Source organism: Nipponia nippon, unplaced genomic scaffold, assembly GCF_047370975.1.
Source record: "Nipponia nippon isolate SJK-2023a ecotype South Korea unplaced genomic scaffold, ASM4737097v1 scaffold_2, whole genome shotgun sequence".
Taxonomy (NCBI): Eukaryota; Metazoa; Chordata; class Aves; order Pelecaniformes; family Threskiornithidae; genus Nipponia; species Nipponia nippon.
Genome location: NW_028262336.1, coordinates 47,161,948 through 47,185,511, shown reverse-complemented (window position 1 = coordinate 47,185,511; position 23,564 = coordinate 47,161,948). Strand labels below are relative to the sequence as shown.

General features: G+C 39.2%; 1 protein-coding gene across 4 annotated transcripts in view; it reads right to left on the bottom strand.

Moving 5' to 3' along the window:
• Window positions 1-23,564, bottom strand: part of SCML2 (Scm polycomb group protein like 2) — a 62,874-nt gene that overhangs the window by 30,297 nt on the left and 9,013 nt on the right. For 3 of the 4 annotated variants that reach the window (XM_009476253.2, XM_087756991.1, XM_087756992.1), the window contains 4 exons: window positions 18,175-18,245; window positions 13,697-13,931; window positions 9,521-9,609; window positions 7,835-8,078 (listed from right to left, as the gene is read on the bottom strand). In XM_009476253.2, coding sequence (XP_009474528.2) covers window positions 7,835-8,078; window positions 9,521-9,609; window positions 13,697-13,931; window positions 18,175-18,245 — 639 coding nt within the window. Of the gene's footprint in view, window positions 1-7,834; window positions 8,079-9,520; window positions 9,610-9,882; window positions 9,897-13,696; window positions 13,932-18,174; window positions 18,246-23,564 lie in introns of those variants that run through there. The other variant, XM_087756993.1, reaches the window with a different exon arrangement.

The following is a 23,564-nucleotide window of genomic DNA, read 5'->3' as shown; positions in this document are numbered from 1 at the left end:
AAGCTAAGAAGGAAGAGAGCAAGTAAATACGCGATAAACTATCAGAGCAGCACAAACTTGAGTTACCTGGAGACAGTTCAGGTGTGCTGATGATGAATTCATCGATAAGCCTGGCAAAGCCTAGCTCTACGCATCAGGTAAGAGTTTTAACGTCCTGATTCTTTACCCCATCATTACTGATTCTGCCCAGGTTTTGCCATTATTTTTCCCCAAATAGCATCAGCAGGATCAAAGGTGGGCCCAAAATGAAACAATAAAATGCAACAAGCTTCAGGGGAAGAAGGAAGAAACGCAGAGCGTGGTTAGTGCAATGTCACAATTTGTTTTGTCTCAGTATCTGAATGACAGCACTGATATTCTTAACATAGCTTACATGTACTAACACAGATTTGGAAAAAATCCACTCAATCCCATCTACTAGTTGGGCAACACAACCACTGTTGACATTAGTATCCACAAGACCTGAACAAGAGCAAATAAAAAAAAAATGTTTTCCATGTAACAGTCAAAAATACGTGTGTTGGAGTACTGCCAATTTAAAAGAAAATTACAACTACCTTATAAATAAACATGGTAAGATGGTGAGGAAACCAGACTTACAGTAAGGTCACAGCTTTGGGAAAGGCAAACCCTTTATTTTTTCGTAAGTGATTACTGCCCTGTAGCAGCACCATCCAGGCCTTGCCGCAAGATGCCAAGAAACATTAATACCAAATACAAAAAGCTTAACATGTTAGAGAATGTGGCAAATCAGATTTTAGCCTGAAGCACTGAGGAGTTTTTCATGTACAATTCTGAAGACAGCATAAATCTGCTTACTGTATGTGCCTGATTTAACTACGGTGACCTGCTCATGAAAAGAAGCTGGCTGCACTGAGAAAAATGAAACCTCCAGCAGTATGAAATTGTACCATTTCAGCATTTGTTTTTTTCTTTAATGAAACTTAAGAACTACCATGCTTATCTGATTTTTTTTGGCTACTTTAAACAACGCAGAATCTTTTCACCGATCTAACTGTAGCTCTGTCTAAAGTTTCAACACTTCTTTTGTTTCATCTGCAAACATATAGAGTAGTACTTAAGTTTATATTGATGTTGCACGTTTGCATACAACTCAGCTGAAAATATAGCACAGCTATTTTGACATAATTTCATTATCAATAACAGAGAAGTGCATCTCCAGTCGCTAGCTTGGAAAAATCTGCACAAAGTAAGCATTGAGAACACGTCTGAAAATTAAATAAAACAAAACTAAGAAACCATAAAACAGACAAATAAGATACTTTTTAATCTCTGCTTGAGCCTGTACTACTCTTATTGCTGCAGACAACTTTTGAAGGAGACCTTTAACATCACAGGCTGATTAGTGTAATGAAAGAAGATTGCTCTCACTGACAATAAATGCACTGAATTGGGAGAAAAGCAACGAAGGGACACACGATGTGGAAGGCGGGGAGACAGAGGAGACAGAAGGAAGGGGACTAAGGATAAAAGCTACAGTGTATCACTGTTTTTATTTAGATTACTACATCATCTTCCTTTGGTCACTCAAATTCTCTCCTGTACAGTGCAGAGAGCAGTTCCTCCTTCATGCGTTCTTGCATCACCTCTATCCATCAAAGATACAGCTTCGTAAGACTGTGAGGATCAGGGATATGGAAAAACTGATCCCTCTCCAGATGCTGTTCACATTTAAATGATAGATACTATTTTATACTGAAATCAATCTTTGCAGGTGAAACTACTTGCCATTTTGTCCTGGTTTCAGCTGGGACAGAGTTATTTTCTTCCCAGTAGCTGGTATAGTGCTGTGTTTTGGACTTAGTGTGAGAATAACGTTGACAGCACACTGATGTTTTAGTTGTTGCTAAGTAGTGCTTACACTGGCCAAGGACTGTTCAGCTTCCCAAGCTCTGCCAGGTGCACAAGAAGCTGGGAGGGGGCACAGCCAGGACAGCTGACCCAGACTGGCCACAGGGCTATGCCGTACCGCATGACATCATGCCCAGCATATAAACTGGGGGAGTTGGCTGGGGGGCAGCAACTGTTGCTCGGGAATGGGCTGGGCATCAGTCGGTGGGTGGTGAGCCATTGTATAGTGTATCACTTGTATATTATTATTATTATTATTACTACTATTCTATTTTATTTTACTTCAATTATTAAACTGTTCTTATCTCAACCCACGAGTTTTCTGACTTTTACCCTTCCGATTCTCTCCCCCATCCCACCGGGGGAGGGGAGCGAGCAAGTGGCTGCGTGGGGCTTATTTGCTGGCTGGGGTTAAACCACGACACTTTTCCCACATGGCTTGTCCCCAGTTGTTCTTTTGTTTTCTCTTTTTTACGGAAAAGGTTTTACTTCTATTATAAACAAAAAGGTGGGTTGCCTAAGTAACTGCCATTTACATGTAATGACTAAACAGTAAAATGAATTTATATAGAAACAGCAAACGGAAACTGCTCTGACAATCTCCAGTCATCTGCAGTCTACTTCAATCATAAGCCTCAGACACAACTAGCTACAGTGCAATACAAGAATATTCTTAGGCATAGTAGCAGCTTTCTATTATCCAACTGAGTAAAATAAAAATTACCATCTATGGTGGTTAAATAGAAAAGCATAATATGTTTCGCCTAGAAAAAGAGTTAACAGAAAAACCTCCAAAAGATATCAAACTCAAAAAGCCTTTTTAAAGCATATCAAAAGCAGAAGTTATATGGACCCAACAGATAATCAGATTTCAGAAAGAGCAAACATGGAAGATAATACTAAAGCAACAAGATTGAATGGTTTTTTGCATTCAGACTCACTCCAAGGAAGCTCATCCCATCAGTTCCCATATCAGAATCCCTCTTCACAGGGATCTGAAACAAGTTCCTTGACACAAAGTACCAGTAGTAGAGGTCAGGAAACGGAGACAAAACAAGTAGTAGAGAGTTGGCAGGACACACAGCACTTGGGATTTTTAAGGAAATGAAAAGATAAAATGTCCAACCTACTGACGGTGCTGTGCAAGTTTGTCCTTAAAACTTCCTCAAGTTCAGAGGCTTAAAAAGGTCGTTAATGCGATGCCAACACTCTAGCCAGCAAGTATGGACAGGACACCTGATGTTTGTACTGGCCAAGTTGCTAAAAACTCTTGTACAGAACAGAGGTAGCGAACCCAAAGATAAACACGATGTGTTGGGGAAGAACTAATCATAGCTTTTGTAGAGAAAAGTCACGTCTCATAAATCTAGTATTCATTTTTTTTAAGGAGTCAATAAGCAAGCAGACAATGGAAAGTCAATTGATGTAGCCTGTGGATTTGCACTTGACAAGATCTCATACCACAGTCTCTTAAAAAAAATCCTTAGCTGGCAATGCATACAAAGGAAGATCCTCATGATCCTTCTAAAGAATTTCTTGGAACACCAAACAATGGCCAGGAATAAACAGACATGTTTCCACAGTCAAGGGAGGACTCTAGAGAAATCCTGACGAGATCTCTGCTTGGGCTTATGCCATTCGATTCATATATGATCTAGGACAAGAGGAAAGCATGAGATGGCAACAAGTGCTGAACAATTATTTGAGTCAGTAAAGACGTATAAGAAGATCTTGTAAAGCTGAGCAGCTGCTCAACAGAGGAAGTAACAGATGAAATTCAATGTCAAGCAATTCAAAATAATCCATCTTCCGTCATCAATGATGGGCTATTAGCTGATGCATACAAAAATGACATCTTAGAATTAAAATAAATATTTCTATGACAGTATTAGTTCACTGCTTGGTAGTAGTCCAAAAATCCCAAATACCAATTAATGAATAATTATAGAAGGAACAGAAAACAAAACAGAAACCACCACTATGCCACTAAGTTTTAAACACCTTGTACACTTCTGGTTCCAGTAGCTCAAAAATACCATAGCTGAAATGGAAACAGTATGGAAGAACAAGGGTGATCAGAGGAATTAAAAACAAAAAACAAAACAGAACAGGATCTTACAAGTTTGGAATACAGATAGCTGAGGGAAGCTAGAATATAGGTCTACAAAATTGTGATGCATATGAAGAAGGCAATTAAAGAATGGCTATTTACTGTCTCTTCCTGTACAAGTACTGGAAGTACAAGAAGCTACTTCGGTACAAGAACACGAGGACAACAAATGAAACTACCAGCAAGAAAAAGGATATCTCCTTCTCCACAGAACATATACTCAACTACAGAACTCCTTACTACAGGATGTTGTAGGCGCTAAAAGTTCAGATGGCTCCAAAATATAAGTGAACAAAATAGAACAAGCTCCTCCAGGAGGTACTCAGCGTAAAAGCATTATTCTGGGCTTGGGAGGTGCTGGGTTGTAGACGGCCAGGTATTAGTAATACTTCTGCAAACCTCTTTTACGTGCTTATGCTTTTCTTCAGACATCTGCTTTTAGCCACTGCTGGATAAAGCCTGCTAGAGCAGATGGTCCTTCAGATTGATCCAGCATAGACTTATCATGCCAACTTCTTTCACCAGCTATAGTTCACAATGATGTTCCTGAGTGACAAGTCATCTCTAAAAGCACTTAAGTGACCAAGAGACACAGAGAAAACAATCTACTGCATCCTTAAAATATTAACCTTGGGCCAGCAGACCAAGCCAAAATCAAGCACTGTTGTCAAACCACACATAACATAAATTACTACTATCAGAGATATTTCTAAGGAAACAAACTACAATATTAACTAAGCACAGCCTCTGCTAGTAAAAATATTGAACGCTACATTTCATACCACCATATGCATACCCTGACACCCAGCCAGGTCCACTTAAGTCACATTTTCTGATAAGGACCAAAGACAAAACATCAACATGAAGATTAAGGCCTGAATGCTAAAAACAACTTTTCACCTACCTTCTCCATTTTATCTTCTATTAATTGTGTCTTAGTTCCTGAGCTTAGCTAAAACCAATGCGAGTTACAGAAGATATGGCTATAAAGACTAAATATACCATGTAATCTGGTCTGAATAAATTCACCCATATCTAAGAAGCCTGTGTTTAAACTGTTCTTAAAACCTCCCCTGACAGAGGTCCTACATTCTCTCTGGGCATCCTAAATGGCTAAGACAGTAAACAGCTGAAATAAAATCTTCCCCAATTTTCATATTGTGTCCTTTACTGCATTTCATCTTTTGAAAGGCTAAATTAGATCCTAAAATATAAGTCTCATGGCAGGAAACTGTTGTCATAGGTATGGGTGAAATTTAAAGCATCCTTTATCGCTTTCATACTTAGATTGCAGGATATCAGTTTTGCTTGTTCACTAAAATCTGAGGGTTTTTTTCCAGTCCTTTAACTAGTGATTTAACACATTTAAATGCTTTCAGGAAAAGTAGTTACAAAAATCAAGAATACTTCTCATTATATTCACTCTGAAATCTAAGCCACACTCAGTCAACTATTTTCACTTTCTACTGCGGTAATTCAAGGCAGAAATACTAAACTAACCTGCGGGGAAAAAAGTCAAGAATAATACTATATTTCAAGTAAATCCCTACAATATAGTATCTGTCATACTTTCTTCCTTAGCAGGAGTAGTCAATGTTAATGTGACTTAATGAAGAATCCTGACAACATTATCATATTTCTGAATTGAAATGACTTGATTACACTCTCCTTGAAGCTGTTATTTACATCTTAATAAAGGACTATCATTACAGTTCTTTAATGGCTCAAAAGCGATCAAATCATAGTGAAAAACATAACCTGAGAGCAAAAAAAATATTTCATCTAGCTATGTAAATTTGACAAGTGCGTATAACATGCACAAACAGCACATAAAAAATAAGCACATGAAGGAAAATTGAAAGAACAAACTCTTTATGCTCAGAATGGGGAAAAAAGAAGCACACACAATTTTAATAAAACTGCAGTTAACTTTGGGCTCACTTTTAGAACTAAAAATAATGAAATCCCCAGCCTGCACCTCTCCGCCCTCAGTTTCTATCACATGTCCAAAATTCTCAGTTTTGACTACAAGTCTGTAAGAACCTTGCTTCAGGTTTTATTAATGCCTAAAGTGTTACTGTTTTTCATAACAAAGCAATAGAATCCATAAAAATACCTGGGTAGGTATTTCAAGGCTTCAGCAAATTTGAACATATTCAAGAATTTTGTTTGTTTTATTACCTGAATGACTGGAATACATAATCAACTTTATTAACTAATTGTTAAACAACTCTTTGATCTCTATCAAGCACTAACCAGGCAAGAAAAATTCTGTACATGTTACCTCAAAATATTGCTGGTTTTCCAGCAGTGAAACTGAAGTAGACTAAACACTTTAATAATACTTCTTTCCAGAAGATGCAATTGGACTCAGCAATCTAAACTATCACAACTCTATCTTCTAAAAATTTTATGCTGCTTATTTACACAGCCCCTTTTGTATAAAGCCATTTTATTTCACCACAGTTAATGTAATTAACTTACCATAATAACACATCTCATTCATGATTTCTCAAGACAAGGGCAACCTTCTGAAGAAGCTGAGGAAGACACTTTACAGTTTGGGAGCACAGAAACATGAAGACTGAGGTCAGCTTGGTACCTATTAGATGACTTCTGATCGAATGTAGATTGTCCTCACCTGACTTCCCCTTGCCTTCTCACTGCAGGTTTATACTGCCGGATCATCCTGGATCTGCCAGTACAGCTACACACATAGTTGCTCCCTTGCCGAAATCCACCAAAACAGACTAAACTAGATTACAGGTACTATGACCATTGGCAGCAACTGCAGACAGTAACTACAGACAGGCAGGTGAGGGCAAGGATGCAGAGGTACCCTGAACTAATTTGAATTAGATTTTCCATATGGTTCTTGACCTCCTGGCAAAAGATTGAGAAAAACAATGGGGAAGGAGAAGAAACATGACTGATTTCTTGCCTTCTTGCTTCTGTTTCGGTACTTCCAGTGAGAGTTCTGTGATATCGGTCTACTTGTTCCTTACTCACCTAACACCAGCTGTGAAAATGCTCACCATGAGTAAAAATTATTCTGGTCAACAACATTAAAGTAATTAATTAAAATATGGTTCCCCTCTTTAAAAACCTCTCTTCCTGTCAAATTTGAACGGAGTGAGGATAGAAGAGCCCAAACAGTTTGACAGAACAGCCTTACACGACAGAAACATGACAAGAGGTCCCCAGAATAGCAGAGGGATTACATTCAGGGATATCCCTCTCTATTCCATTTCCCTTCTTTCTAAGGTAGATAGCTGTACATTATAAAGCATAGTGGCCATTAGTTAAAGAGACTCTATAACCCTAGGTACAAACATCCTTAAAGGCATGAGGATGATAAAGCATTCAGAATAGGCAACTTCAAGACAGAATTTTGTGAGTAGGAAGGAAGAAACACTAAATATACAGTTTAAACCTTCAGTCATCACAGAGCAAAGACTACTTTACTTTCTTAGCAGTCAACTTTATATAAAGTGCTGCTGCAGCCAATATACTACTATCATTAAACAGGAGCATTTAAGTATCTATAATATAAACAGCAAATCTAGTTTAAGTCCAAGATGCTTCACAAGCACACAAAAATTAAAGCTTATCAAAAGCCCTCCCAACAGTATTAAATAAAACATGTTCCCAGAGTTACTATGAACAGGCAAAAATTGTTTCCCAGAAACTATCCTATTAGCTTTAAACTACATAAAGAAAATTTAACATGTCATCCTCATCAGCTACTCACAAATCAAATCTTCAGTCTTATCTGCATACAGCCAGCTGGTTTTTAAAATTCTGCTGTAATTGAGAGGAAAAATAATTAAGCAATATTATTAGTCATCTTACCATTGTTCCCTGGTGGTTGTAATGCATCTCCTGTCAAGCTACACCATCCGACTGGGAAAATATCTCGAGAATCACATCTGCACCAATAGTCAAATGCTCCTCTCCAGCCATCAAATGTAACAAAAACTTCGTCTCCTTTAACATCTCCAATGGTTGCTGGGCAAATCAAGTATGGGTTCTTTCTATCTATAGCTTCAAGTTTCATTCCAACTTTAAAGCAGTTTGGCACAGGTTTTGGTGGTTCCTACAAAAGCAAGAGTGGTAGAATATTTGTATTTCTATGGACTTTTAAAAATAAAAAAAAAATAATAAAAAAAGAAAAAACTCTATTTTCCTTCATCATCCTTACTTCTTATACTCACTGCTCTCAAAAAGTTATAGTAGACATTCAAGGAAACTTACTTATATTTCAAATTTGCTTTTGATCTTCTGTATTAAAAAAATCTAAATTCTGTTCCCACAAACACAGCTGGGATAATTAGCAAAATTCTCCATGACAGAAAGACCCTGCTAAAAGTATTTACATAAGCAATAGGTTGCACCCAATACATTATGTCTGGGCAGCAAGACAGCAAAGACACTAAAATGAAATTATTACATGCTAATAAAGAAGCAGAGGTTTGCAGGGAATGCATATTACTGGGGACTGATAACTGTCTGGTAAAACCTTCACCTCCCAATTAATCCATGAAAAATTCATTAGCATTGGACATTATTTATAGGCCTCTGTTAACTCAGTTGGCCTTAGACCAATTCCAAGTGGTCAAAAGAAAAACAAAAATCAAGTCAACGTGACCAGCATAAGTGTACCCCCACGGCAGGAGTTGTGACCCGATGGAACCTGAATTACCCCCTCAGCCTCAGGAACCTCATTATCCAAAAGCCACCTCAGATGTGCTGGTAGGCTAGCACAGGGGAGCACGGCTCATCATGCCTCAGAAAATGTATATAATCTTATATAAAAAAATTATATAAAGTTAACACGCAAGCAACGGTTTTGCAGGTCTGAACCCAACTGTTTGATTTGCTTACATGCTTGCCAATGTCACTCACAGTATCAAAAATGAAGTCACTCAATTTGACAGCAGGGTTTTACCACCTCAACAAAAATTTGAACCAACAAGCCTTTTTAATATTACTGTTGCTTTTATGTTTATATAATTTTTCATGTTTTACAGTAACTTACTCAAGAGTCACGTTTAAAAAACTGAAGAGCTTTTTCTGCTATTTTCAAGTACTTTCTCACTACATTTTAAATGATGAGTACGTGCCCAAAGAAGACGTTAAACAAAACCTTTTCAAGCACCACTGGCTCTTATTCCCCATTAATTTTTTTCTTTTACTCCTGTGTACAATCACATGAATATGGTGCTGTTAAGAAATGTGATACGCTTTGTATCTTAAATCCATGAGACACGAAAAATGAGCTAACACAATTTTTCTAAATAACACACCGTACTTTCAAGTCTCAACTCAGGAAAAGAGATGCCCGTCTCAATGGACTAGAAGCAGATCACTTTCTGTCTAGCTTTGTAGCTTGCCAATCCAGTTCAAAATCATTTTAACTCACAGTCTTCCCTTCCCGTGCTGCAGACAACAGGGTAATATCTTGGCATCCTCATTAAAAAAACGTAACCATGGGCCAAACGACAGAAAGTGGTTTACTAGCAGTCTCTTTCTTCTTACCTTCTTAAAGAATGCTGCAGGTGCCATTTCAGCTCCATTGAGAGTTCTTAAGAGAAACATTGGCCAAGATGACGCATTCATCTGGAACCCTGAGTAACAAACAAACAAACAGCCCTGCTTTCAGTTTGTAAAATAAAATAGGAGGAGAAGGATATAAAGTCTGTTTTACTAATGCCTCATTCCCTCGGTTTTGGACTTGGCCAAAATAAAAGTAGCCAAGAAGGAACAAACAGCGTCACTGTCAGTGCAGAAAGCCACGCAATGCATTTCCATTCCGAGTGACTTGCCTGCAGAATCACTCATCATCATTTGTGATATTACAGATAAACATCTAGGACATAAGGACATACAAGTTCTAGTACAGTAGATCATAAGGTTGTCCCACGCAGTCCCGGGTCCAGTGGAACTTCCCCAGCACAAGCGCCTAGCTTACTTTTCAGGTCTGCTTTTTGCTCTCATTCTAAAACAACATCCTCTATTCCAGTTTCTCTCATTTATTGAGGAGATACCTTTTTATTTTTGAGACTCTTGCAATTCTTTCACCAGACCACAGATAAAAAAAGAACAATCAGTTTCTTCTCCCCGCCCCCATTAAAATAAATAAATAAATAGCCTTAAAAACCAAAGAACACATAACAGGGAAGAACAAAAATACAATTATTCTAATAAATGCATGTATCATATTGGAAAACAAACTGGAAGATGTTTCTACTTTAATATTCTTCCTTAACAAGTGAATAAAAAGCACAAACAATAATCAAATTCGTTTAGCTGAACCACCTTTTTCAAGCAGAACAAAGGTTTTGCTGAAAACATTCTCATTCCAGATAATCTTCCCTCAGAATCAACTACTTTCCAGTTAAAAAATAAAACAAAACAAAACAAAACAAATCCTTTTCTTTTCAGTGCTTTCCAAATGGATGTTTCAAAGTAATGAGTAAGATAACAGACATAGTGGACATTTTTTTCTGCGTCTTTAGCAGTTATATGTCTGGCACAGTTCTACAGAAAAACAGACATAATAGAGCAGATTGGAAATTTTTCCACAAAGCAAAGAGTACCAGAATCTGCCAGGAACTGATGAGTTCCCTCATAACTAAGCCTCAACAATTCTCTTAAAAAAATGTAACTAGAACGGTGGAACATATCTGCAATTCTTCATCAGTTAAACCATTAAGTCATCTAAAATTGGGTTATATGTTATAACAGTTCTTTAACTAGTAGCTTTAAGCTATCTTCAGTTGAATAAACAGTTCTCAAGTCGAAACCACCCATGCAGCACCTAAATGAATACAAAGCTCATATTTGATAAGCGGTGTCATAATTTGAGGACTGCTGAGCTGATTATCAGTCCTGGTTTGATACCAGAGTCTTTACACAACCTAAACATGTGTGGTTACTGAAACACAATATTCCTAACCAGCTAGCCCAGAAAAGACATATACGCAAGACAGAGGAATGACAACTAAACAACAGTTTCAATTAACTTCATTTGGCCTTTAAGTCATCCTGGTAAAATCAGAGAAAATGTTATCCTCAATGTAATTTGTTGAGAACATTAAGCTCTCAACAACAAAAAAGCTCACCTATGAAAAACAGAGGCTGGAATGGGAACCCTTTGCTACATTAATCACTTTCTCAAAACTCTTATGTAACATGCATAATTAAATCTCTGTAAATATCAGGTAGGAGGGACTATTTTAGCTAGTTATTATGATAGAAGCAGAACATTAGTATCTAGAAGGTTCCCTACTGCTCAGAAAAAAAAAAAATCAGTTGCTTAAATGTCTAACAGGAGGTAATTATACACCCAATTAGCTCCCAGCTTTGCCCAGGAAAAGGATGCTGTAGAACTGCCAAAAAGGCTTTTTCAAAAATTTATCTAGGTACGCCAGAATGTTTGACTGCTGGAATTTAGCCTATCTCTAGAAAAATCTAGGGTGGGAGGGACAAAATGACGGCACTAACATTCTTTTCTGAATAACCAGCAGTTGTTCTGAGGGCAGGTAAACTTACATGCCTGGCTGCAGGGAAACAGCTGCCTGTTAGGTGCTGCACTACAAGCAGCCTGACCGAACAGGAGTAAGAAACAGAAGAAGAGAGGGCATCAACCTTTCTACTGACAATCGTGGAAAGTTTCTCTTCTTAACAGATCGACTCCCCCCATTACACATAAACAGAGTTGTTTTATTCATCAGAGTGGTTTAGAAACACATTTAACAAAGCACTATGTTCCTGAACTAAAGCCATATATTTAACACTGTACATAGGTGTAGCTGAAGGAATAGGTATATTCTTCTCTTTCACAGTCCTCTTTCATACTGGTATCACGGCATTCATTCCACAAGGTTAGACCAAGAACTTCAGAGAGGTTAAACTGAGTAACTTCTCAAAAAAAAAAAAAATTAGAATCTTTTCCCCCAGGTATCAAGAATTTCCAGTGCTTTCATTCAAAACCTCTACGTATCCACAGGAAAGAAGGAAAAAAAAACGCTTATGGCCTGAAACTGTATCTATCTATCCCAAATAATAGTCTTCTAGACTGGCACCCTGGTTGCATTGCTTTTCTTGTGTTTCTAAAGCAGCAGAACAGCACAAAAAATCTACCCTTATAATCTATGTGAAGTGTCTTGATGGTTATGTCAACTGCTCCTGTATCTGCCTCTCTACAAGCAAATCAAGTTTCGTACTGTAGTGAAATAATACTTTTCAATTCATCTTTCAAACAGAAGAACTGAAAGTTGTTAACAAATTGGGATGACTGAGAGGCTACTAAGAGAAAGCATACCTATCTTCACTAAACCTCTGATGAGAAATTTGTAAGAGTTACTGGTGACACCAAACTGCAAGTAGGTTCATCACCATAAGATGGGAAACCAGCAGTAATCCATTTCTGCTTACAGTTCATTTCTTACACTAAGAACATTACTTCTTGCATCTTCTAAAAGTTACAGAATATAACAGGATAACAAGGGAGGGGGTGTTGCTCTTGTGGGGGGTTTGGGGGGGGGATATTAAAATAAGTTTGGGTCATAATTTTTCCTCCTTTTTAAAAGCAGAACTATTTTCAGAACAATGTGAAAAATGTGTTTCTTTAAAGTTTTCTACACCTAGAAGTTTAAGCTATAACAAATACAGTACAAGAATGCAGATCTAAATATACAGGTTAATCACAGCAAAGAAAGGTGATATCACACTTTATCACCCCTAGTAGTTAGTCAAAGTTACCTCTGACTATTCATCATATAGCAAGGGATTCCTTTTTACAGTTCCCCATTTAATAAAATTCCTCAATAAGATGAAGCCCAAGCGCTGTTTCTCAGTTTGGGGGAGACACATAATGTTGTCACCCATATTGTTCATGGAAGGCAAAAGAAATTCTGCATACTATTTCTAAGCATAGGAAAGCTACACCTTGTGCTCACACACCAGTCATGACAAACTGATCAGCCGTCCCCCGGTACGTGTCGATTGGAGGAGACGAGAATCACATGCACTACAAGCTTGCAGTTTGCTAAAGCTCTGGGGTGCTGTTTTTCCTACCTCGGAGCAGAATGCTGCAGTGCCGCCGTTAACCCACCCTATGCTGCCTTTCCCAGCCCACAACCGGTTTGCAGAGTGCCCGAGAAAACATTCAGACTGTTGCGAACCGAAGGAGCGCCCGCAGCCCTGCCGAGCGCTTCGCGGGTCGGCTAACAGCGAGCGCCTGCTAGTGGGCTGCTCTGATGGACTGAGGAGGAACGAGGCAAGTCGGCTTTCCCCGGGGCTCACCAGCGTCTACGAGAAGGAGCACGCACAGCATCCGGCGAGAAAACGTTGCGTCTATCCATACACACCCGTAAGGCAGGGTGCGTATGAGGGAACACCTACAGAATGGGCACATGACAGTGTATTTCATCATTAAGAAAGCTGTTGGACACTCTTAAGGGACTATTTAAAAAAAAAAAAAAAAAAAAAAAAAAAAAACAGAACCCAAACTAATGATTCTGCTCATTCTTATGTCAAAAGAATCCAAAAAGAAGAAAAAGCCACAATTCACTTAGCCTGAATTAGTTTGCTTACCTCTTTTTCAATTAAATAATCGTTTGGTGAAAAGTTAGTACCATTGAATTTGCCAAGATAAAAAGGTAAAATTAACTTCATGAAAGCAATACTCCATACGCTTTTGTTTCTTACCAAGCGGAGGCTGGAGCATGCCCCCTTTCTTTTCGCAGGTCCCGATGGGCTGTATGTCTGAGGAATCCACAAGCCTCCAAAAATCATTTTTGTTGTCACTTCCATCCAGCCGCAACCTTAGCCTGGCACCAGTGATTCCAATTACCGTAGCTATACAAACCGAGGTAACATTGCGAGGATCATGGGCTTCCAGTTTCATACCAACTTTGAAATCATTTGTAGGTGGAATTCTAGACTACAATAAAAGGTAGAAGACTTCGTTTTATTGTTGTTAGTATTGCTAAATTTACCAGCCAGTTCAATATACAGCTTTCATTCATCCAAACATATCGTATAAATGGTAACTATAAAGAAGCCTTTGAACTTCGAGTGTTTAGCAGCAAGTCAGCAAAGGCAGCTGGATAACCTACCAGCAGCTTCAGACACTCAATACATCCTACTGCATAAACATGACTGATTTCTAAAACGATAAGCACACTAAGAAGGGTAACAAGGGAATCCTCACGAAGATACGAACATGAAGATGGAGGAGCAGTGATTCATACTTGAAGTGAACGGAAAACAAGGACATCAGGAAACATGACATTCAACTCAAAAAAAACCCAAACCGACCCACACACAAAAAAAAAACCACCCACAAGATTTATTAGTTTGCAATTCAAAATAAGTAGTTATTCTCATTATAGTAGTAACTTGGAAATTTAAACAAAATTTGGACCCTACTGCACTCGGCACTACAAAAGCTAAAGGCAAGAAAGAGTTTCTGCATTAAAAAAAGCTTACGATACAAAGACAGAAAAAGGAGTTAGTCTTAACTGCATTTTACAGAAAGAAAACAGACAGTCCTAAAGTCACATAAAACTTCTGTGCTAAGACAAAAATTGCAGCTTGTGCTCATTCGTACAGAACTGAATATATTCATACACATACAATGAAACGCCAATTTAATTAGCACAGGGAAAAGAAACGTGACAAATGCAACTTGGTCTTTGAGCAGAACTTTTTGTCACAAGCTAAACATGAACAAAGAAGCAGAATATTTTTTACTCATGTACCAACACGCTACTGGCAGAGATTGACTGGATCGCAGTCTGATTACTTGCCTACTGTAGTACAGCAGGCAACACCACCATCTAATGATGTTCAAAACCTTGTATTAACATTAACTGGGATTCAATGCCTCTCACTATTCTCTTTAGATGTCTCCTCATTTCCAGCCTAAATTTATTAATGGAAATTTTTGCCAAGGCTATCATTTAACTTAAATTCTTTTTGCACCTTTGCAAATAACAACAAAATCTGCAGTGTTACTTACATAGAGCAACCTGACCCTTTCTCAGTACTCTTTCAACAAGGTAAATAAACCAAGCACTGAAGTTTCTCTTAGGAGAGGATGACTATTCTCCTATCACCCTGGAAGCCCTTTCCTGCAACTCTTCCAGTACAATGCTGCTCTTGAACACAGACGCAGAGAACTGTAGGCAGCCTTCCCCGTGACATTTCAACCCAGGAGCTATCCCATACAGACTAACACAATCTGAATCCATACAGAAGGCAGGTAGAAAAACCAAAACCACAGGCATTCACGCTCACAAGATTCATATGTCTCTTCTCCTGCCCACCTGACCAGGGCAGGTGGGGATCCCATAGTAAGCAGATAAGGGTGCACTTATCTGTCTCGGCACACAGCAAAAGGCTGAAGAAATCTGCTACTGCAACAAGTGCTAGTGAAATTTTGTCTCCACCACATTTAAGTTTTTAAAATACTTCTTGCTCTACCTGCTATGGTGTGCAGGTGCACTATTTACAGCACACCCTAGATCAACAGCAGGAGCCCTGAAGGAGCCCGAGCCCAAAAAACAAAGAGGCGAGCAATATTCAGTGAACGCTGAGTGTAGCATCTGCCAATGCTGCATTTAGACAGCAGGCTGTCTGAAAGGGGAGCCTGAGCATATTAAATTTAAAGGGCAATTCAATTTCAGGATATTGCTTGTCAAGCTGTTATTTTCTACAACCATGAAAGGCAACTGAAATTGAGAAATTGGGGAGTTTGTTTATTCATTTGTAGAAAAGGTGAGCTTGTTTAAATACCAACAACTCAAGGCATCCTACTAAAAAGGCAATTCCACCATGCCAGCCCGTCCTTACAGCAAAATAACAAAACCCGCTCAGTAATAGCCTTGTTTTAAGCTCTGTTCAAACCACAAGGGACTAGCTTTTTTTATTTAAAATTTTCAAGTGCTTGAAAAAAAAGTTTCTCTCAGAAAGGGATGCGGAATGCATTGAAATTTTAAGTAGTAATTAAAAACAACTTAGAGCAACAGATAAAATACCTTCTAAATTAAGATAAATACTTTAATCAATTTCCATTAGCTGTCTGTGCCTGTATCTTAATTTATGTTAGAGGCTTTAATTTATTGCTCCCCAGGTCATTTTTAATTACTAAAAAATTTAAACTTTGTAGAATTCCCACAGGTCACAAATTCTGGATATAACTGTCAAATTAAGCTTCTCTCTGCTATTTGTTTTCTGGCTGGCCACAGCAGTGTATTTCTTTGCATTACACAGAGTGATAATGACACGTACGATTCATGTGTAACCCAATAAAAGTCAAATTAGACCTACACAAAGCTTAAGCACTTCAGTTTCTAAAATCTGCAAACATTATGTAGTGAGAGGAGCCAGCTCTGCACTAATTAACATTGCATATCACTTTCTACTTAAAGGTCAACTCTTAGAAACACTGAAAGTCTGCATATGTAAATTGTTTTGAAATTTGCTATGCACAGAAATTAAAGCTCTTCTTCCCAACCTATGCGCTCCTTAAGCAATCCAGGTCACTCGGACTTATCTGTCTCAGTCAACGCATGTCACTTAAGCGTCTTTATTTAAGGTGTTACTTGGTTGTTCAGTGTGGACCTCTTGAGCATTAGTAGGGAAGATGAAGACGCAGGAGAGGCACAAGAAAAGGCTTCTGCACAGCTTTCTGCAGTAGCTACATCTCTTGGGAGCGTACACGCTGGTCATGGTGGTCTATGGTCTGTGAGTATGGCATTAACCTCAGAATGATCCAAGGATACGCTACTGCCCTCTGCCTCTACCCAAGCAGAGTTTGAGGTCTCTGCCTTGAGCTAGTATCCACTATGAAAAACACGTGCTGTAGAATTAATTTCTGAAGCTCCACTCAAACAGAGCTATGGACACTGCTATTCTTAGCCATCTCTCATTGAAAGCAGCATGTGAGGGGCTCTTTGTCCTTTAGCCTCATCTGCAAAGAGCAAGCTGAGATTCAAGATCTAGTACAAGGAAATGCTACCACCTGCATTTCTCTCCCCCTGTTCTCCATCCCTGCAACTACTTCGGATTCACTGAGTGACAGTTCCTCTCCTCCTCAGACTATTCCACTCGTGTTGCTTTTTGTTTGGTCCCCACTGGAGGCCAGTATCATTTACAGCACCACCAGACTACCAACAAACCCTAGAAGATACCTTTCTGAACATGCCCAATCCACTAAACTAGACATGCGCCGCTTGTCACACTTATTACAGTTCTGTCAACCTGAACTACCCAATTCCTTCAGCATCTATCTTCCTAACACAGTGAAGGCATACAGACCAAAACTCATCCTATTTAACTTTATGCAGCTAAGATACTCCTCAACTTGGGAAAATACCAGCCCTGGCTCCCTCTACAGAGAGAAAGATGCCTGCAGAGGTCGACTCAGTCTCCAGAGGGCTGAATAACTGGAGGTCATTAGCTCACGCAAGATAGTAAACTTAAACTGCATCTGCAAATACATACCAAACCATCAGGTGGGGGGGAAATCAAACTTGTAGGGCACAATGTAAAATATAAAATACTACATTAAACACTTTTCATTATAAATCCAGTACTTCCTTTGTATTCCCATATATTCCCTTTATTTTTTTTTTATTTCAATATCTGTTACTCCTTAGTAAAAAGCACTCTGCTCAGAAAGAGACAAAATTAAACATATTTGAGAGATCCAGAAAAGAAGTGGTGAATAAACTCTACTACACACACATACACACAAACATCTTGCAGCTAGCCAGAATTGAAAGGACTGTTTCAGAAGTGAGGCAGGAGAAAGGCTCCTCTGATGATGAGCCAAATTTTCTCACTAAAACCATGGTACCTCTAAGATTACTGAAAAAAATTGAAAATATTTTTGAATTCTGATAAGACTATCTGTTTTCATTAACGAGTCTTTCTTTTTAAAGGAAAACAGAGTCCAAAGCTACAATTTTAATGAAACCCTCAAAGTTTGACTTGAGGCAGAAACCAAGAATGAAAAACTTCAGTAGCTAGCATCTGCCAAAACTGTAAGCTATTGATAACTAGAGATCAAAAGAAGTCAAAAGGGAAGTTTGCAAGCAGTCTAAACATAAAAGTTGCTCTAGGATCACCCTGTAACATGCATACATACAAACACACTTGCAAAATAGTATCTGGCATACCTGTCTGAAACAATGTAGAGGGGCAGCTACTGATTCAGTCTCTTTCAGATAATCATCCCAATTAAACTGTTCTGGAAGACATAAGAGAAAAAAAGACCATACAGACAGTTTTTAAAGGGAACTTAAATTAAAGGCGCGGTGGGGAAAGAAAGGGACAGAAAAACCCAACTGTCTTGTAGAATACTTTTTTTTTCCCCCCAAGAACAGGATTACTCTCAAATGGAAACTCCACCTTTGAAAAACATACAACCCTTGAAAGAACTTTAAGAGTACCGTTAATTCATAGGGGCAATCACACAATGAGCAAAATCAATATAAACCTTCCCCAAATTTTTTTTTTGTTTTTTGTTTGTGGTCCACATACAAAGATACAAGTCAGGATATCTAGATTCAATGCTCTGCATAAGGACCTCCCAAGCATCCTTGTACAAATCACGTTAGCCTTTCTGTGTCTTAGTTCCCCTAACAGCATGACTAATGTAACCTCATAGGATTACTGAGATTATATGTTGAAAAACAGAGACACATAAATTCTGTTGAAATATGTGTTGAGAATACTATCATCACTCCACTAGAAAGCAAAAGGATTAGCACAGTCTTCCAACTGCATCTTTGTCTCTTTTTGTTTGAAGTCTGATAAAGGTTTCTCTTTGTAGGGCAAATATTATGGCAATGTTCAGCAACAGAATCACAGCATTTTTTCCAGTGTTAACATTGGCATTGCTTATGTGCATGGGTGAGTGTATTCTGCATTTGATTTAATCAGTGTTATGAGTTTTGCATGAATGGAACAGTATGAAGTACTGACATCAAAGAAATAAGCAAGTGTGACTCAATATAAAGCTCAAGCGAAAAACTACAATGGCACAGCTAATGTTTTTGTTCCTAAATTATCTAAGTGAGATCTTTTGCTTATTTTTCTTGTTTGGGCAGCTGGCATCTTTCTGATGTTTCTGAACAGTAAATCACCCGTGAACCCCAAAATGATGCAGTGATGCCACCCAGTGGCTCAGCAACAGCCATTCACATGGCCTATAGCATAATCCTTGGTGATGATGGAAAGACCACACCGGGTTTATCAGTAATCCTTCCAAAAATGCCACTGGGCACAGTAAACACATCTCTGCAATTTTCAGGAGAGAGGAGAAGCAAAGAAACAATCAGAAAATGGCAGCATTTTCCAGCAATCGCACACTGCTTCTCTGAAGGATGCGTGGTGGCTCGAACCTAGAGTCTGCCTGCATTAGCACAGCATTTAGCTGAAAATATCCAGTGCCTCAAGCAGAAGAAAACTACCCCCTTGGCCTGCTGAGACCCTCTTTTTTTGGCATAACAGACTCAAAAGCGTACGAGCGATTTGTCCTTGGCACTGCAGAGGCCATGTGGTTGTTAGCTATGTAACAAGTCAGTAAAATCTCAAAAGCTGTTAATTTGGCGGTCTGGACTGTATGTAGGCTGGTAACAAAGACGTTTCCATGCAACATCTTGGACGTCCGCCTATTTTGGAATGAAGATTTTATTCACACATTTATACAGTTACATCGATTTTGTATTACTCACAAAAGGCAGGGTACATAAACTTAAGCATATGTTAGATATTCGCATTTCAGGAAGGCATGCTCAGGAAATGGCTCTTCAGAGCTTTCTCCAGAAAGTAGCCTCCAGATCCGTTGCTCTTTTCATTGACAGACCAAGGAGGCTGCAAAAATTAGATATGATGAACTGCTAGCAAACTTTCATGTTATAAAAAATTCTTCTTTGAGTCCAATAATAAAGTTGCCACTTCAGGTTGACTTCTGACTTAAAAAAAAAAAAAAAAAAAAAAGTTGTTTACCTTAGTAAACTTTAAAGTACCCAATTCAATAAAATTAAATCTAGCAAAAAGAAAATGTTAGCTACGTCCCAGCTGTCTCAGATCTAACATGATGTAAAAGCTGTAATCATGAGTCAGAGCCTCGCTGACCTGTTTATACATATATACAATGTAGATACTTCCGAGACAGCACCTTTCACCAGGAGAAACCCCCGTTCACCTCCTCTGAAAAACTTCTATTTCCCAATTGATCTCAGTTGTTATAACAGGACTGGAAGTTTGGTGGGATGACCCAAAAGTACAGAGAGGAAAAACCCAGTGTTTTTTTCCCAGGGAACATTTACTAGAAAGACATATAAGGCAACACAAACAGCCAGCTGCAGATAATGCCAAGAGAAAACCAACATTGCCTGGCTCTTTGCTTTAAATCCTGGCTATCAAAACCTCTTTCATCAAGCAGAAATTACCTGAAGTTTAAATTAGAACTTCTCAACCTGTGAAAATATGCTGTATTAAATTAAAGCCAAGCTCTCAGAGATGGTGCTATTATCATTTAATTACTGCAGTCATAGAAATAGGAGATTAATGTATGTTTGTAACATGTAAGATGCATGTCTAGGAAGATAATCACATTGAAAAAAAATCTCTACACAAAAAGCTTCTCTGTATTCTCAGTGTGCACAGGTAAAGAAGCGGTTGTTTTACATATATTTCTAATTCTAAAGCCCCTGAAAACATGGAACTTCTGAGAAATAGAAATCCTTAAGAAAATTAGCTCACACTAAATGATTTAACATGCGTTTCTCTTCCCGCTCAAACCTGCAGGCTGACTTAAACAGCTTAAGAAAAACCCATTATACAACAAGCCCAACTTTATAACCCACCAGCAAACTGAAAACTAGAGAGAGAGAAAGGAATTTTTACGCTGAAGAACAAACCAGCTGGAATATATACAAATATACTGGAAATGGGACACACACACACACGACAGACACAAAACACCTAGTTACCAGAAGGTAACTAGGACTTTTTGTAAAAAATATTAAAGTTTGTAACCAACACAGGAGTGAGACTAAAACAGCGATCCAAGACAATCAGCATGGTCAAACAGCCTGAGTAATTTAAAAATGGAGGAAGTAAGTTCATGCCATAGTTGCTTGCATTACTGGCAATGACCCCTGGGTCAATGACCCCTGATGTTCTCTGCAATGCTGTATCAATACCCTATCACTTCTTGTCAAACCTGCCAATCACAAAGTAACTCAAGCTAAAAGGGACCCCAGGAGGTCTCTAGTTCAGCCCCCTGCTCCTCCAGGGTTCCATCACCCTCAATGTGAAGATTTTTTTCCTTCCATCAAATAGGAATTTCTCATGCTCCAGCCAGTGTTTGTTGCTTCTCATCCTTCCCTGCGCCTCTGAGAGGAGCCTGGCTCTGTCCCCTCTACAGCTGCCTGTCAGGCAACTAAAGACAGCAAGATGACTTTCCCTAAATTTTCTCTTCTTTCGGCTGAAGAAACCATTTTTCTGGTTTCAGTACCAGTTTTCTGCTTACATCTTGCATTCCAGCTCTTTCATTTTTTTGGTGGACTGCCAGCCAGCTTGCTCCAGTACAGCAGTGTCTTCCTTGTACTGGGGAGCTCAAAACTGAACACAGTCCTCCAAACACAGTCTCACAAATACCAAAAAGAAGCAAATCCTTTCTCTCTGCCGGCTGCCTAGAGTTTTGCTGATAGGACTCGGTATGCAGTTGACATCTTTCACCACAAGAGCACACTGCTGGCCCACACTCAGCTTGCTGCCTGCCAGGACTCCAGGGACTTCCCTGCAAAATTGCTTTCCAGGCAGCCAGCTTCCCGCCCGGGCTGCTGCAGGGCTCCAGTCTGCCCAGGTGCGGGAGGGACTCTCCATTTGCCTTTGAATATTAGAGGGTTCCCCTCAGCCCGTTTCAATAGCATGGGGAGGTCCATCTGAAGAGCAGCCCTGCCCTCCAGCCTACCAGATACTCCTCCCAGTTAGATGTTGCCCACAAACCAGTGGACAGTGTGTTCTGTCCAGCCGTCCCTGTTTGTCAGTAAGGCATAAAATAACATCAGCCCTAGTATTGACCTCCAAGAAATGCCACTAGCTACCAGCTGCCAGATGGACTTTGTAATGCTGATCAAAAACCTTTGTGCCTGGTAGTCCAGTCGATTTTCCATCCACCTATCCAAACCACGCCTCACCAGTTTGGCTGAAAGAACACTACAGAAACTGTACAGAAAGCCTTGCTAAAGTCGAGACGAACAACATCCACTGCTCTCTCCTTGTTTACAGAATCAGTTACCACAAAAGGCAATCAGTCACACAAGGGTCACACTTGGCAAATCCATCTCAGCTGTTCCTAACCACATCTTTGTCCTTTATTTGCTTGGAAATGGCTTCCAGGAGGATTGTCTCCATAGTCTTCCCGAAGACTGAGGTCAGGCAGGCCAGCCTATAATTCCTCAGGTGCTCCCTTCTTGTCCTTCTTGACGCTGGGCATCCTGTTTGCCCTTTTCCAGTCGTCATGAAGCTTCCCCAATCACTATGACCTCTCTAAAGCGAGAGAGAAGGCTCACAGAGACATCAGTCAACTACCTCAGCACCCTTGGAGGCATCCCATCTGCTCCCATGAATATGTGAATACCCAGTTTGTTGAAGTGCTCCCTGTCTTCTTCTACTGTACATAATGCTTCAGTTTAGTTTAAGTCAAAATTTTATGAAATTTAAATTGAAGATTAAAACTGATTTAAGGTTCTGGTTTACTTAGGCTAGTTTAATACAGTATCACCATATTCTAAACACTGTTTAAGCAGATGGAGCAACTCATGTCTTATCACCTCATCCCTAGGTTCCCTTGGCATGCATCTGGGTCTTCTGACACAGACATGTATCTTTTCTAGTCTTCATCCCACCACGTCTCTTTGTCAAAGGTGAGGTTTCTTTGAGAAGCACTTTGCTGGTGGGGGGTGTCTTACAGGGCTCCATCTGTCATATCAGACAACATTATTTTAAAACACAGACATGCTATCTGAGTCCTGTTTGACTGGAGCTCCTCTCACACTGCATAAGAGGGAAAACATGACACAAATACACTTCCTCTCTTGTCTCAAAGTAACAGGGAAGAATAACAAAGATGAATGCTGTGATCCCAAGAATTGGAAGAATTAAGTCTGGCAAATGAAACAGCAGAAAGCTGTACTATGGCTGGTGGTAACAGGGTATCGTATCTTGTATGCAAAGTCATCACCTCAACTACCCAGCTACTGCGTTAGTACCTCAGCACATTCACTCAGTGACTACACTGCTTGCAAGGAACTCCTCCACTGGTACCCAAGAAAAGCTCTGAATCAGACCATCTATTAGGAGTCAGAGGGCACGGAAATGTAAGCAGAGTGAGAGTTTTAAGTAACCCAGTGATATTTTATCGAGAATTAACTAAGGACTTCTGAAAAGATTTTCTACTTTAGTCAACAGTACTCATGACACTTCTTACTGCCCCAAATTCAAGCAACCAACATGAACATATGAAGCGTATATAAGGATGCTGCTGCCCTCT